Genomic DNA, 15,108 nt, shown 5'->3' on the forward strand with positions numbered 1-15,108 from the left:
AGGACCCCGGCGCCTGCCCGCGCCCGCGCCTGCGCGCAGCAGGACGCCGCCGCCCCCGCTCGGAGCCTGCCCGCGGCCGCCGCCTCGCCAGGGCACGCGACGAAGCGGCCCAGTCCCCGCTCGAGCCTCCCTGGCGCCCCGCCCCTTTCCGGTCTCCTTGCCCCGCGGACGCCGCCGGGGGGCGGGCGCGAGCGTGACTGGCAGCCGAGGAAGCCCGTTGGAGAGCGCGCAGGGGCGGCGGGAGGACGCTGTGCAGGCACTCTCCTGGCTAGCCTCGGGGAGTGGGGTCCTCGGGAGCGGAGCGGGCCGGACCGCGGAGAGGCCTCCCAGTGGGCGGGGCCAGCGCGGGGCGCTCCGCCCTCGGCTCATGGCGTGGAGGGCGCTGCGGCGGCTCGGCGGTGCCAGGGTTTGGCTGAGGTCGGTGGGTGTCGAAGGCGCGCGCGGCTGGTGCGGGGCTTTTCGGGCTCTCCTCTTCCGGTTGTAGCCGTAGGGGAGAGGCATAGCGACTGAGCCAGGAGCTAGGCCCAGAGTCTCTTAAGCGTGCGAGGCGTGAGCACCTCTGAGCGTGTGCGAAGCGCACCGTGCCCTCTCCCGTGCATAAGCTACGGCAGCTCCTACTTAGCCGAGACAGGCAGTGATACAGGCCAACAGGAAGCTTTCTGACAAGAAAAATCGGATCCTCGTGGGTCCCCCGGTCTTGGCGTGACAAGCAAAGAAGTAGCCCTTGGGATGCTGCGCAGTTGCTAGTGGATGGAGCATGAGTCAGCAGACGTTAAGCACTCACTATGAAACACACACTCTGTGCAGTTTCTTTGCCGGGTGCGGGGAAGCTTCCTTCAGTTTTGGATCTGGTTGGGAAAGGTCGCAAGTGTCACGTCTTCCTAGGGATCTCTGGAGTTGATGCTGCTTTGAAATTGGCACTGTATATTTGTATATAGAGACTACCAGAAAGATCAATGATATAGAGACTACCAGAAAGATCAATAGTATAGAGACTACCAGAAAGATCAATGGTAATCTAGACTTTTTTGCACCAGGGAAGTTGAAGGAGTGGGAGGGGCATTCAAACTGTTGTGGTGGTCTTACCTCAGAAATTAGTATGTGTAATATAATCGGTATATGTTGATTATGTCATTTTATTTTTCAATATAACAATGTTCATGGGTTCTCCTTCTCCTTCAAGGAAAAGCTTATATGTCAGAAAAAATATTAGCCAAATTAGTGAGAGTCCTTCAGGAAACATGTGTTCCAGCTGTTATGGCTGGTGCACTTTTGATACCCTGGTTGCCCTCCAGAAAGGAGAGATGGCTCGGACATCTGACAAAATCATTCCCAGGTGCTTTTTCTCTGAACAGAGTCTATGTAGCTTCTTGCTATGTGCCTGAGCTGAGGGCAATGAAGAAAGTGGGAAGATGGCTGAAATGCAGCCAGACAAGGAGAGATAAGTATGGCTTTGTGGCCATGAAGGAGAAGGAGAAATAGTTCACCACCACCACGACTGTATTTTCTCATTTTCTGAGTGATCTGAAGCTGGCCTTGTAGAATCCTGAATAGTACACTTCAGTGTGTTTGCAAGATACTTTGAGGGTAAAATTAGCCATATTCATCATGACTAGGCTCCCATAATTAATGCAGTGTCATCACTGCCAGTGGCCAGAATCCTTTTTTGCCTGCTTTAGAGGGAAGACTTCCACAATTGGTCACTGAGTACTTGTCAAGGGACTGGTGGCCAACCAGTTTGGTCACTCTTGGATGAGGTGATCAGTCTTTCCCCAATCTGTTGCCTTCCATATGTTTTCAGATTTCAGCATCAATGCCACTCAGCATGGGCAATAGTCAGGAATGCTCAGATTTGTAGTCCTAAACATCTCAATGGCACCAGCTTAGAGAAGGCTGGCCTAGATTGGTTTCAGGCAAGAAGCTCCCTGAGTTGCCCTATGAAATGATCTTTATCTGAGAAAGAGATATCCCATTGATTGTTTTGGCTGTCTTTAGTACTGGTGGTCATGATAACTTGGAAAGAGTAATCTTTGCCTTGCATTGCTTAATATTTACATGGAACTGCTGGCAGAGCCCATCCAGAGATTTGGTCTTAGGTCTCACCAGTATGCAGGTAATACTCAAATTTCCCACCTTAAGGATCAGATTTGTTCTGTGGGGTGCTTACCCCCACATGTTATTGTTTACACACACACACATACACACACACACACAGAAGTTCCAGGCATACATGCCTCTAGGGGTTTGAGTATGTCCTCTGATCATGCCAAACTTGAGCGTATGAGGCTTGTTTCAGTGACTGGCCACCTGGCATGCCTTTTACCGCAAAATGCTTCCTCTTCTGCTGCTTTTGCTCAGCAATGGGCACTGGAGAAAGAGCAGTAACTTCCACTGTAAGGGAGGTTAGGCAAAGCAGCAAGTAAGGTGTAGATTCTAAAGGAATTTGTCCAGGAAGTAGGTGAAATAACAGATCATTGTCCATATGGTTGGAAAGAGGGGAACAGGTGGAGATATTAAAGGGTCCAGTGGCAAGTCAAAATTGGAACAAAAGAAAGAAGTAATATGTATACTGAGAAGTAATTGGAACAAAAAGAAGTGATATCTGTATTTCAGAAAGGGTAAGAAAGAGGGATAGCGGAGACAGTCGAAGGGGATGACTATGTTAAAATTTTGAGTGAGTTAGACTTGCAGGAAAGTCCTGTGATGAGCCAGGCTTCTTAACCTGATGGAAGGGAGGGAAAGACCCATTTATTATCTCCTAGTTGAAGAGCAAGTAGTGAGCTCTAAGGGTTTTCTTTAAGAGCACAAACCTCTAACTTTCTCCCAACTCCTTCCAAAAGAGACTTTAAATCTGGCCATATATGATGTGCATCATGGGTCTAGGAAACCTTAACCAAAGGTGTGGTGTGACACAGCAGACTGACGCGCTTGCTAAAATTACGGTAGCTACTTCCAAAATTGGCTCAACATGCATTAAGATCAGAACTCAATCCTTTATTTGTATATTTTTAAACAGAGTTTTGTTCACACATGCATTTCCTTGCAGGGAAAACCAGCTTGGTTCATGCACCCATTCCATTTCTGAATAAGGAGAAGAAGCTGGTGCTATGGGAACAGGAAAGCAGAAGGCAAGCTTGGTGCTAGTAAAAAATTGTGGGCCACAGGGGCAGAAACAGATCCAGGGGAAATGGTGGTGGGGAGAGAACAGGAATGAGCATGATTGCCTGACTTCATAGGGAGAGGAAGCCAAACTGGTTTGGTTGCAGCGACGACAACAACGACAACCACCACACCCATTGCGATTTCTCAGGTTTAATTCCAAATTACTAAATGGGGTGATTGGCTTTAATTGGCCTGAATCTGTTGTCAGTAGATCAAAGCTCCAAAAGAATGGAGTCTGATGTGTGAGGATGAGGAGACTGAGCAGAGTTCAGGGATTCCAGAGCCACCATTATTCCCCTCCTTCTTTTGCCGTCAGTTGTTCCCAGCATCAGGGTCTTCTCCAGTGAGTCCTTCCTTCTCATTAGGTCGCCATATTATTTGAGTTTCATCTTCAGTATCTGGCCTTCTAAAGACAAAACACTAGACACTGCGTATGATCCCTAGATGTGTAAAGAAGCTGCTCTTAATCCCTCAAAGAAACTGGTAGCAGAAGTCTCAGTAACACGAGGGGAAGCTTTGCCTCCTGCTAAAGTGCCCCACCAAATCCAAAACCAGGTTGCAGATATAAAGCAGGATGACTTGCTCGTGACCCACCTGTGAATGGTGAGTTCTGAGCTCAAAGGGTGAAACTGGTGTCACTGGGAGTACAGAGATGCAGCAACACTTAGCTGAATCCCAGATTTGTGCATATAACTGTAAACCCTAAGAAGTCTAGGTTAAGGCTGTTCATGTAAATCTGCTATTATTATTCTTCTATTTACCCGTGTCTGAGAATCAAAGCATCATAGCATAGTAGAGTTGGAAGGAGCCAAGAAGGCCATTGGGTCCAATCTCCTTCTCAGTGTAGGACTCCAAGTTAAACCATCTCTTTCAGAAAGGAGTTAGTGGAAATAGGTTCTCCTCACCCTTTTAACTGCTTACGGGCAGATATTACAAAACCTGGAAAGTAAACATCCTCCACCTGTGACACATTGGACTGAAGATCTTGCAATGCTTTCAATATTTGAACAGGTATATAGACACCACACTGAACTGGATATTCATTTCAAGATTTGGTCCACTTTTGTTCAGTTGCTAAAACATTGTATGCAATTTATTTGTATTCATTGCTATGGATTTATTGAAATACATGTATGTACGTGCATTTTTACGTAAGCAATGGAATGCAATTAAAATGCAGGTCCCCACTGGAGACCTCTTGACAGCCACCATTATACAAGGGTACAAGGAGACCTTTGATAGAGGGCTTTGTAAGTCATAACCAGCACTTTGGACTCTACCTCAGAAACAGACAGGTAGACAGAGAAGCTGCTGAAACGAGGGAGTTTCCTTATAGGAAGACTTTCTGCTGAAATTTCTGAAGGTTTTCAGTGGGATGTAGCTAAGGCATCATTGTTTCATGCTTGTCATTTAATGCCCTTACATTTCAGTCCTATGACACTTACATGGGAGCAAACTGTTGATCTCAGTAGAGCTTATGTCTGAGTAGACATAAGCTTCCAGTGTCAGTCCTATGGCCTGTGCTTCCATTACACATTTTCCTCCATGAACTTTACGGTGCTCTCGTATTTATCTTGTAAGTTGCATCAGGTTCTTTGAAGCTTATTCCCAGGTAAGCCCTTAAGTCATAGCAGCCTTAATCCAGTCAACGTTCTACAAAATAGGTTTGTCTTGTTGATTTTATTTTAGGATGGGGAACAGTACTTCTGCTTCTACAGACTTATCTAATACTGCCACTGCTAACCAGATAAAGGTGAGTGAAGATGCTCTTACTGAACATAAATGTTACTATTCTGTTTGTTTCATATAATTTTTAATCTGGTTTGAAGACTTTAATGAGATGTTATTCAAAAAATAAAAAACAGACAATATTTCTACGACACATTCTTTAAAACAAATTAAGCTTCGGATTTGGACTCTGGAGAAGGCTGGCAAAAGTGGGCCTTGTCTGACACAGGTCCTAGACCTGTACTGTGGTTTTATTTGAGCAGAAGATGCCTATGGTTATGGTTAGAAAGATTCCACAAGACATTCTCTCATCCATGAACAGACGCAAACATTTTCACAATATTAACTTTGCAACTGTTTGCTTTCCTTAGGTTTTAAATAGCTATTTTTAGTTTATCTTGTTCCCCAAATGCACACTTAAGCAACACTTAGCTGCATTTATTAATATGGACTCAATCAGAGCTCCACTTTGCATTTTCCTTACCACAGTGTGGAAGACCACTGCCATGTGCTGCACCTTAACATGGAAATATGTTGAATATATATTTGTGTTTTCCTAAGTGAAAACAGACATCTCCCTGCCCTACTTTTGAGGCTGCAATCCTATGTGTGCTTAGCTAGATTTAAATGTCATTGTTTTTTATGGGCCTTCTAAGTAGTCATGTATAGGATTTCACAGTAAGAGAGAGAGGCAATCTGAGATGAGAATCGACAATTTATTACTGTCTTGCAATTTATACTACTATTGAGCATTTTATATAATGCATTCCTGTATATAATGCAATTGAGCATTGCGTTTATGTTGCTCCCTTTTTTCCTTTTGCAAAGGACACAAGTAAGTTTACGTAGTTCTTCTCCAGTACATTTTTATCCTTACAACAACCCTGTGCGGTCAGTTAGGCTTAGAGCTATGACTGGCCCAAAATCATAGTGAACTTCATGGCTGAATGGGAGCAGGAACTTGGATTTCCCAGATCCTCAGCCCAACACTAACCATCGTGCAGCATTGGCTCTCGCGTTCGTATCTAAGATTCTTGGCTAGCAAAAGAAAATGGGTTAAGAATAGGTTTATTTGGTGGCGGATTCTTTGACATGTTGAGCAGTCCATTTTTAGACTGACACTTGAGACTCAGGCTATGATCCTGTACATGTAAATGTACATGTAATTTACATGTAAATAAGTCCCATGGTGCTTAGTGGGACTTACTTCTGAGTGGACTTATTTCGATTGGCATTGTTTGCCATCAATTTTCGTGTCTAAAGTTCTAAATTTACATTTGGGGTGTGGTATCAAATTGCCATCAGTCAATTTCATTTTGGCTCTAATAATAAATAATTCTGTACGTATTTAAACTCACAGGAAGCGATCTCAGACCACTGTGTAGTCATCTTCTCAAAAACGACATGTTCGTACTGCAACATGGCAAAGAAATTGTTTCGTGATATGAATGTGAATTACACAGCCGTAGAACTGGACATGTATGAAAATGGAAGTCAGTTTCAAGACATCCTTCATCAAATGACTGGTGGCAGGACAGTGAGTATTTTGTACAGCAGAAACATCAGAAGGGTCTATCAATCCTATCCCCAATGAAAAGTGTTTTGTTTTACATAATTTGTTTTTGTGGTGGCAGCCACTAGATGACTTACAGAAGGGTGGGGATCTTCCCACCCTGCCCATAGCATCTTCCAGCCTTGTGGCACCCATTTCCCTTTCTTCCTGCAGAGAAGGAAGCTTGCTAGACAAGCTTTTCTAAGTACCAGCCAAGCCTGGCACAGCACATTCTCTGGGGAAACCTTCATGTTATCTCCAATGTGGAATCTCCAATATCCTCTGCCTCTTCCCTGAGCACCCAGCAACATCCAGGCCATTTCCAATCAAATACTGGCTACGGCATATGCAACATGCACTTTGGAGCCCTGTGGCTATGAAGTAACATGGATTTCCTTGTGCTCAACAGGTTCCCAGAATATTTATCAATGGAAACTTTGTGGGAGGTGCTACAGACACCCAGAGGCTTCATCAGGAGGGCAAGCTGCTCCCATTAGTTCACCAGTGTCAGATCCAAAGACGAGGATACTCACAACAGCCATGCAGTCTTCCTTAATTTTGTTCCTCATAGACTCCCATCGCTGTGACTTACTAAGACTGTGTATATTTAGTCCCAGAGATGTTTGTTTCATTGACATGTATTTGTTCATAATACGTACAAAAGTGCTTTGACGACTTAGGAAAACTAGTAATTTATTATGGTCTACTATGCATCTTGCATTCAGGCACCCACCTGATAGACGATTACTAGGGAGCAAGTCCCATTGAAAACAGTGGGGCTTGCTTCCTAGTAACCATGCACAGGAATACCCATCTTTCATTCTGTCTGGCGACAAACTGTAGTATTTAGAAATAATACTTAACCTCAATTATTCGCAGTAGATGTATTCGGACTAAATTACTAGCATTAGATTAAATTAATGTCAAATGTTAATCATGCTCTACATCCAGTTGATTGTACAGAACTTTTAAGAAGCACTTTTAAGTAGTGTCATTTCTAAAGGGAGCAGTGCTTGGTAACCAAACTCTAAGCAGGCAAATGCACAGGCATTAAGAATAGAAAGAATTAATTCTGTTGTGGGATTATCTAGCTTGTGGTAAACCAGGTTTGTTTTAGGATAGCTTTCTTGCTCCAACTTCCAATAGTAATCTGGGCTCTCCAGGATGGTTCCTGGAAACACCGCACAGAAGCACCCCACAATGGAATGTGTTCCCTTCCACACAGGCTTGCAGCGCACATGGTTTCTGCCACAGCAGGGCTTGCTCATGTCTTGCTTGCTTGGCATGACCCGCCCATCGTTCCCTTCCAATTGGAGCAGCTTTGGTACTGGCACGAAAAGGAGACTGAGTATGTTGAGTTGGTGTGCTAGTGTGTGGAAGGAGAACAAATGTGGGCAGAGGGAGCAGCAGCAGCAGCTGGGTGGTTCTGACAGCAAAGAAGCTGGCATGACGAGGGGCACCTCACACGGCAGTCAGGGAGATGGCTAGAAACATTGAAGCCAAGGGCATGGACCATGCTTGAGGAGCAGCCATCCCACCTGCTTCTCCCCACACCCTGCCCCATCAATCTCCCTTGTTTTTTCTCCTTTTCGCTAATTTTCTTAGGCCTTTTTAAATTTCATTCCTCCCCCACCTTTCCCTCCTGCTTCCTTCGGATCTTTGTCTTTTTTATCACATTCTCCTCAAATCCAGACATTTTCCCCACTGGATCAGCTGCAGCAAGGTTAGGAGGGAGGGGACGTGTGTGTGTCAGAGTGACAGAGAGGGCCTCCTGTTGTCTTTTGCATCTGCCCAACCTCAAGAGAAAGAGATTGATGGTATGTGCAGAATAGTCTATGTAAGTCAACTCAGAAGTAAGCCCTGCTGAGTTAGTGGGAGTAAGCATGCTTAAGGGGGCATCCATGTAGTCAGCTTCTTGGAAACTTCCTCATCTCCGAGCTTGTCTGTCTTCTGTGAAGTGACCATGCTCATGACACTACTTTCCCAATATCCCCAATGTGCCCAGCATCCCAAAATAGTTGAGAACTCAGTATAGCATCTTAGAGGTAGGATGTAATTGAAGACAAATGTATAGTCCTCTCCATCCACTGGCAGTTTTTATCGAAATCAAACTACTTGCACAAATATTTAATTTACTTAACTGCCAAAGGTTCATTCAGGTGATGAATGGTCAGGGACATAACCGTGAAATGCAAGCTCAAATGTTTCGGTAGAAAGCAAACCCATTCAAAACATCTTCCAAATCCTAACAAGGGAGGTTGTGCTGTGATCTACAAGGAAGTCTTATTTGCAATCTAGCCTAATTAAGAAATAAGACTTTTTTTACAGCTGTGGGACTCCCCCCAGCCCCATGTCACTGAGTTCAGCTCTTAGCCCTACTGTATATCCAAGGAACTGCTCTGCAAAATTTGAGGGAAAGGTGGTAGCTGGGGGTATTGCCCACCTGCTCCATACAGGTGGAGCAGGTGGGCACAGCAGGGAAAAACCCTAGACACAGCAGGGAAAAACTGTCTGGAACCTGGTTGATGCAGTGCAGGAAAGAATACACTAAATCAGATGGACAAATGGCCTGGCTCAGTATGAGACCACTTCCTGAGAGACTCTACAGCAACATTATCTGTTGCATGAGGAGTTACAACTCTGCCTTCCTTTGTACCCATGCCAAAATCCCTCTAAATTCCAGCCTGTTCCTAATTTAGAAGAGCTTTTTTTTCATGCGAAAGCAAATGTCACAACCTGAAACTGGTAACCCACTTCAGCCACTCCTGCTCAGGCAGGTATATTTTGGCTTTTGGAGTCTGGAGTCTGGTTGGAAGAAAAAGCAGCTGGAAGAAGATATTTTGCAGGAGAGAACTGGCAGGTAGGTAGAATTGTTTGCAACAGAACTTTCCCAGCTATTACCATCAAGTTCTCCCCAAGTTAGTTTCACTGTAATCATGGAGAATGGCAAATTAAACATACATATTTTAATAATTAAAAAGTGCAAGCACCATCTGTGTGATTGGGTATGTTCTTTGAAAACCAAGTATTAGAGCTGGAGGCCGGAGAGTTAACATATTTCTTCCCAGTTGCTTAGCAGTCACAAACCTGAAGCCATTACCTTCACATGCCAATTACCTGATCTTAATTTCATTCTCAAAGGCATCAAACAACTTTAGCAGTGAATAATAGACCTCAAATTCTATTTATTTTTTGGCAGCCAGTGATGTTCTTTACCACCCACCCCCACAGCCACACCCCCCTTTGAACTGTATTTTCTTCTGTGCAACATCACTAACTTGCGCTTGGCGATGGTAGGCCCTCCTGCTGGGCTGTGAGTGAGGGGTGAGTGTGTGTGTGTGTGTGTGTGTGTGTGTGTGTGTGTGTGTGTGTTTAGTAGTATTTTAAATCTTTTTATGGAGTCGTCCCTGGCCATGCTGCCGCTTATGTTTCCTGGGGAGCGCACGGGTGCCGCCATTGAGGTGGTTATGGGCAGGGGACGTAACAGCGTTGGGAGCTTAACGTGTCCGCATAGAAGAAGGAGGGACAGATGGCTGACACCTGTCCCTACTTCTGGTTTTGCTCCCAGCCAGAGGGTGCCAGGGAGTCTCGTCAGTCGCCCCTCCAGCCTGACGGTGCTGTTGCTTAATGCCAGGTCGGTCAATAACAAATCTGCCCTCATCCAGGACCTGATTGTGGATGAGGGGGCCGACCTGGTCTGCATAACGGAGACCTGGGTGGGAGAGGGGGGGGATGTTGCTCTCTCCCAAGTGTGCCCGCCCGGGTATCTGGTCCAGCACTGCTCACGGCTGGAGGGGAGGGGAGGGGGGGTCGCTTTGGTATACCGAGCCTCCATCTCCCTCACGGGACTTCCGGTCCCTTCGAGACCAGGGCTGGAGTGTCTCTATTTGGTGTTGGGCGACCGAGACAGACTGGGGATTCTGTTGGTGTACCGCGCACCCTTCTGCCCAACAGTCTCCCTGCCTGAGCTGACGGAGACTGTCTCGGACCTGGTGTTGAGGACCCCCAGGATGTTGGTCCTGGGGGACTTCAATCTCCATGCCGAGGCTAGTCTGACCGGGGCGGCTCAGGACTTCATGGCCTCCATGACGGCCATGGGGCTGTCTCAACATGTCACCGGCCCCACCCATGAACGGGGACACACTCTGGACCTGGTTTTCTCGACGGGGCAGGAAGAGGGTGGTCTGAGGGTGAGTAATTTATGCTTGACTCCCCTGTCATGGTCAGATCACTTCCTGGTGAGGTTTATGCTCGAGAGCGACTTCTCCCTCTGTAAGGGTGCGGACCCGATTATGTGGGTCCGCCCCCGGAGCCGGATGGATCCAGAAGGATTCCTGAAGGCCCTGGGGGAGTTTCCGGCTGACAAGACGGGTGCTCCTGTCGAGGCTCTGGTCGAACTGTGGAATGGGGAGATGACCAGGGCTGTAGACACGATCGCTCCTAAGCGTCCTCTCCCACCGGGCAGAGCCCGCTCTTCCCCTTGGTATACTCCTGAATTGAGGGCGATGAAGCAGGTTGGGAGACGACTAGAGCGTAGGTGGAGGAAATCACGAGATGAATCTGACCGAACACACTTAAGAGCCCACTATCGGGCCTATGCTGTGGCGGTGAGGGCGGCAAAAAAGAGATTCTTTTCCGCTTCCATTGCCTCCTCACAATGCCGTCCGGCGGAGCTCTTTCGAGTGGTGCAAGGCCTGGTCCGTCCAGGTCCAAAGGAAGACCTGATTCCACCCTCAAAGACCCGCTGTGACGACTTTGCCAGGCATTTCAGGGAGAAATCGCTCAGATTCGTCACGAGCTGGACACCACTATTGATTCAGAGGTTTCAAAGGAGACACCAATGCTGCCGTCTGGTCCAGATTTATTGGATGAATTTCAGTTATTGCGGCCCGATGATGTGGACAAGGTGCTTGGGCGAGTACGTCCAACCACTTGCCTTTTGGACCCTTGCCCGTCTTGGTTAATAAATGATTCCAAGCACGGGATTGGAACCTGGATCTTGGAAGTGGTTAACGCTTCTCTGAGGGAGGGTCGGGTGCCGGCCCCTTTGAAGGAGGCGGTAGTCCGACCGGTCCTGAAGAAGGCGTCACTGGATCCAGAGATGGCCACTAATTATAGACCAGTGGCCAACATCCCGTTTCTGGGCAAGGTGTTAGAACGAGTGGTGGCGGGACAACTCCAAGCACTCTTGGATGAAACTGATTATCTGGACCCATTGCAGTCCGGCTTCAGACCCGGGTACGGTACTGAATCTGCCTTGGTCGCCCTGTATGATGACCTGTGCAGGGAGAAGGACAGGGGGAGTGCGTCCCTGTTGGTTCTGCTGGACCTCTCAGCAGCTTTCGATACCATCGACCATGGTATCCTTCTGGATAGGCTTGCGGGATTGGGGGTTGGAGGCACTGCTTTGCAGTGGTTCCGCTCCTATCTCAATGGCCGGTTCCAGAAGGTGGTGCTGGGGGACTATGGCTCTGCGCCATGGCAGCTATGCCATGGAGTACCGCAGGGGTCCATTTTGTCCCCTTTGCTGTTCAACATATACATGAAACCGCTGGGAGAGGTCATCAGGAGGTGTGGGCTGCGGAACCATCAGTACGCTGATGATACCCAGCTCTACCTCTCGTTTTCCACCAATCCAGGTGAGGCAGTGGCTGTGCTGAACCGGTGCCTGGCCGAGGTAATGGGCTGGATGAGGGCCAATAAACTGAAGCTCAATCCAGACAAGACGGAGGTCCTGTTGGTTGGTGGATCGGGCTTCGGAGAGGGTGAATTGAACCTTGTCCTGAATGGGGTTGCACTCCCTCTTAGGGACAAGGTCCGCAGCTTGGGAGTGCTCCTCGACCCAGAGCTTTCACTGGAAGCTCAGGTAACAGCAGTGGCGAGGAGTGCTTTCCTCCAGCTTCGGCTAATTCATCAGCTGCGCCCCTATCTGGAGAATGACTGCCTTGCGACAGTGACACATGCGTTGGTGACTTCCCGTTTGGACTTCTGCAACGCGCTCTACGTGGGGCTACCCTTGAAGACGGTCCGGATACTTCAATTGGTCCAAAATAGAGCTGCCAGGCTGCTGACGGGGACTGGGCGTTATGTTCACATGACTCCAGTTCTCCGTCAGCTTCACTGGCTTCCCATTGAAGTCCGGGCCCAATTCAAGGTGTTGGTAATGACCTATAAAGCCCTAAACGGCTTGGGTCCTGGTTACCTGAAGGAGCGCTTACATCCTTATATGCCCAGCCGCCCCCTGAGATCGGCGGGAGAGGCCCTTCTCCGGGAGCCCTCCATGGAAGAAGTTAGGAGGGTGGTTACTCGGAGGAGGGCTTTCTCAGCGGTGGCGCCTAAGTTATGGAATGCGCTCCCCAGAGAGGTCTGCCTGGCGCCGTCGTTATTTGTTTTTCGGCGCCAGGCGAAGACCTTTTTATTTAAGCAGTATTTTAAATGTTAATATTATTGAATTTTATTTGGCCAGGGCGGCTTGTTTTATAGTGTATATTTGTATTTTATTGTATATATTTTAAAATGTTATTTTAAATTTTTTGTTGTAAGCCGCCCCGAGGCTTCGGCGAATGGGGCGGCATAAAAATGTTTTAATAAATAAATAAATAATAAATAAATAAATAACTGCGAAATGACCATTTTGTGTCAGTGTCTCAATATCCCAAATGTGCCCATCAGCCAAAAGGGTTAAGGACTAAGGGTAGTCCCTTAGAGGTAGATTGTAGTTGAAGGCAAATACAATACTCTCCACTGCCAGTTGTTAAAGGCAATAAAATTTTCTGTACAGAAAGGAGCCAAAAACTGTCTAGAAGTTGTCTAATAGATACAAGCTTGTTCTTCATGGAAAGGTAGAACAGAATATAGTTCATTAGGTTCTGGTCAAAAAGTTCTCAGCTGTTACACAGATGCAGCAGAAAGAGATGCTAGAGCTGAAATTTATCACTTAAGTTTTTATTGGCGAAATCCTTCCTTACACAAAACTACCTGCAGAAGGCAAACCATAGGGGGAGGATTCCACTTTGCTTCTTTTGGATGTTCAAGCTTTCTACAGGCAGGGAGATGTGTAGAATTTTAATGGAGGGGGGGAGTTTTAAGACTATGTTATCCTGGATGATGTACTACTCCACTGTACTACTTTCATTCTCAGGGAAATAATACTGCAGGGTTTGGTTTGGTTTTTCCTTTTGTTTTCTTTTTAAACCACAACCAGTAGAAAGTCTTGCATTTTTTTCTGGCTATTACAGTAAGGCTTAGTCCACTGTAACTCATAAGTATAAATAATGTAGGAAATAACTAAGGTTGTATTATATCTGAACTGCTGACTGTTTTTCTTGCCTGCTTCATGCACTTGTATTAAACAAAGACTCCAATATTTATCAGAGCTTGCCATGGCTGTGTATCACTGAACAGTGCCTTGTGTCGCACACTTTGACAGATCTAATGTTTATTATGGTTTTATTCTCAGAGAGAGAGAGAAGGCAGCTTTCATCAATTTAAAAAATACCCTCAGGCTTGCAAACTAAAAATGCAAAGCACACAAGTGGGGAGGGAAAGGGGAAATGGGGGAATATTAAATGCAAGGAAAAGTGGTGAGTTGTAAACAGGTGTTTATATCCAGTTGGACCAGGTTGTCTTTTCTTGCTTCAGTAATTTACAGACACAGCAAGCATATTTTTGTTTAATGCTTCAAGGATTACTTTGTTTTCCATTTGAACTATACACACACACACACACACACATATACATACATACATACACACACACACACACACACACACACACACACACACACACATATATATATAAAATTTTAAACTAAGACTAAAAAAACGTCAAACATCACAAACATTAACATTGGATTCACTGGGTCAACCTCCTACTACATATTTTTTAACATTCTAATATCAAATTCCAGTTAGTTTATCATTGTTTGAAAAAATCTCTAAATTTATGCCAAGTCCCGTTTCTCCAGCCAATTATAGAGTCCCAAGTTCGACAGAAATCAGTATCCTCTTTCTCCTTCAATGATACAGTTAGTCTATCCATTTCTGCACAGTCCAAGATCTTTCTTAGAATCAATCCATCGGTGGGCAGCTCCTCACTTTTCCAATATTGAGCAAATGCAATTCTCGCCGCTGTAATTAGATGCAACATCAAATAGATTTCCTGTCTGTTAACATCTTCCGGTATAATGCCTAACAAGAAAACTTCGGGTTTAAAAGCAAAGGGTTTTTGTAATATTTCCTCCATCCATCCATGTATTTTAATCCAGTACTTTTTTGCGTTGTCACAAATCCACCACATATGATAAAAAGTACCCACTTTATGTTTACATTTCCAACATCTATTTGACATATTTGGAAACAGCTAGTTGACTTGGTGACAAATACCATCTATAGAACATTTTATATAAGTTTTCTTTATACAAAGTTGCTAAAGTTACTTTAATGTTTCTTTCCCATAGTTTTTGCCACTTTTCTAGTTCAACATTAAATCCAAAGTTTTGCGCCCATATTATCATAGTTTCCTTAACCTGTTCTCCTTCCATTTTCCTGTCAAGTAAAAAATCAGATAGTCTTTTAATAATTTTCTCATCTGTTTTAAGCATCACTTGATCAAATTCTGTTAGGTCTCTATAGAACCCTCATGTTTTACAATCCTTGGCATATCTT

At 45.7% G+C, this 15,108-nt stretch overlaps 1 protein-coding gene across 4 annotated transcripts; it reads left to right on the forward strand.

Annotated features, from left to right (window-relative positions):
• Positions 1–358: 358 nt before the first annotated feature.
• GLRX2 (glutaredoxin 2) lies at positions 359–7,376 on the forward strand. Of its 4 annotated transcripts, XM_044439290.1 has the most exons (5): positions 359–417; positions 3,047–3,128; positions 4,852–4,915; positions 6,251–6,427; positions 6,852–7,376. In XM_044439290.1, the coding sequence occupies exons 3-5, from the start codon at positions 4,853–4,855 to the stop codon at positions 6,996–6,998; spliced, it is 387 nt and encodes a 128-aa protein (XP_044295225.1). In that variant the 5' UTR covers positions 359–417; positions 3,047–3,128; position 4,852; the 3' UTR covers positions 6,999–7,376. The 4 variants fall into 4 exon arrangements, with proteins under 4 accessions (XP_044295225.1, XP_044295224.1, XP_044295227.1 ...); XM_044439289.1 differs by lacking the exon at positions 3,047–3,128 and having other exon boundaries at positions 365–417; XM_044439292.1 differs by lacking the exon at positions 3,047–3,128 and having other exon boundaries at positions 399–421.
• Positions 7,377–15,108: the final 7,732 nt, after the last annotated feature.

Source organism: Varanus komodoensis, unplaced genomic scaffold (assembly GCF_004798865.1).
Source record: "Varanus komodoensis strain SLA01 unplaced genomic scaffold, ASM479886v1 scaffold34_1, whole genome shotgun sequence".
In the NCBI taxonomy this organism is placed as follows: Eukaryota; Metazoa; Chordata; class Lepidosauria; order Squamata; family Varanidae; genus Varanus; species Varanus komodoensis.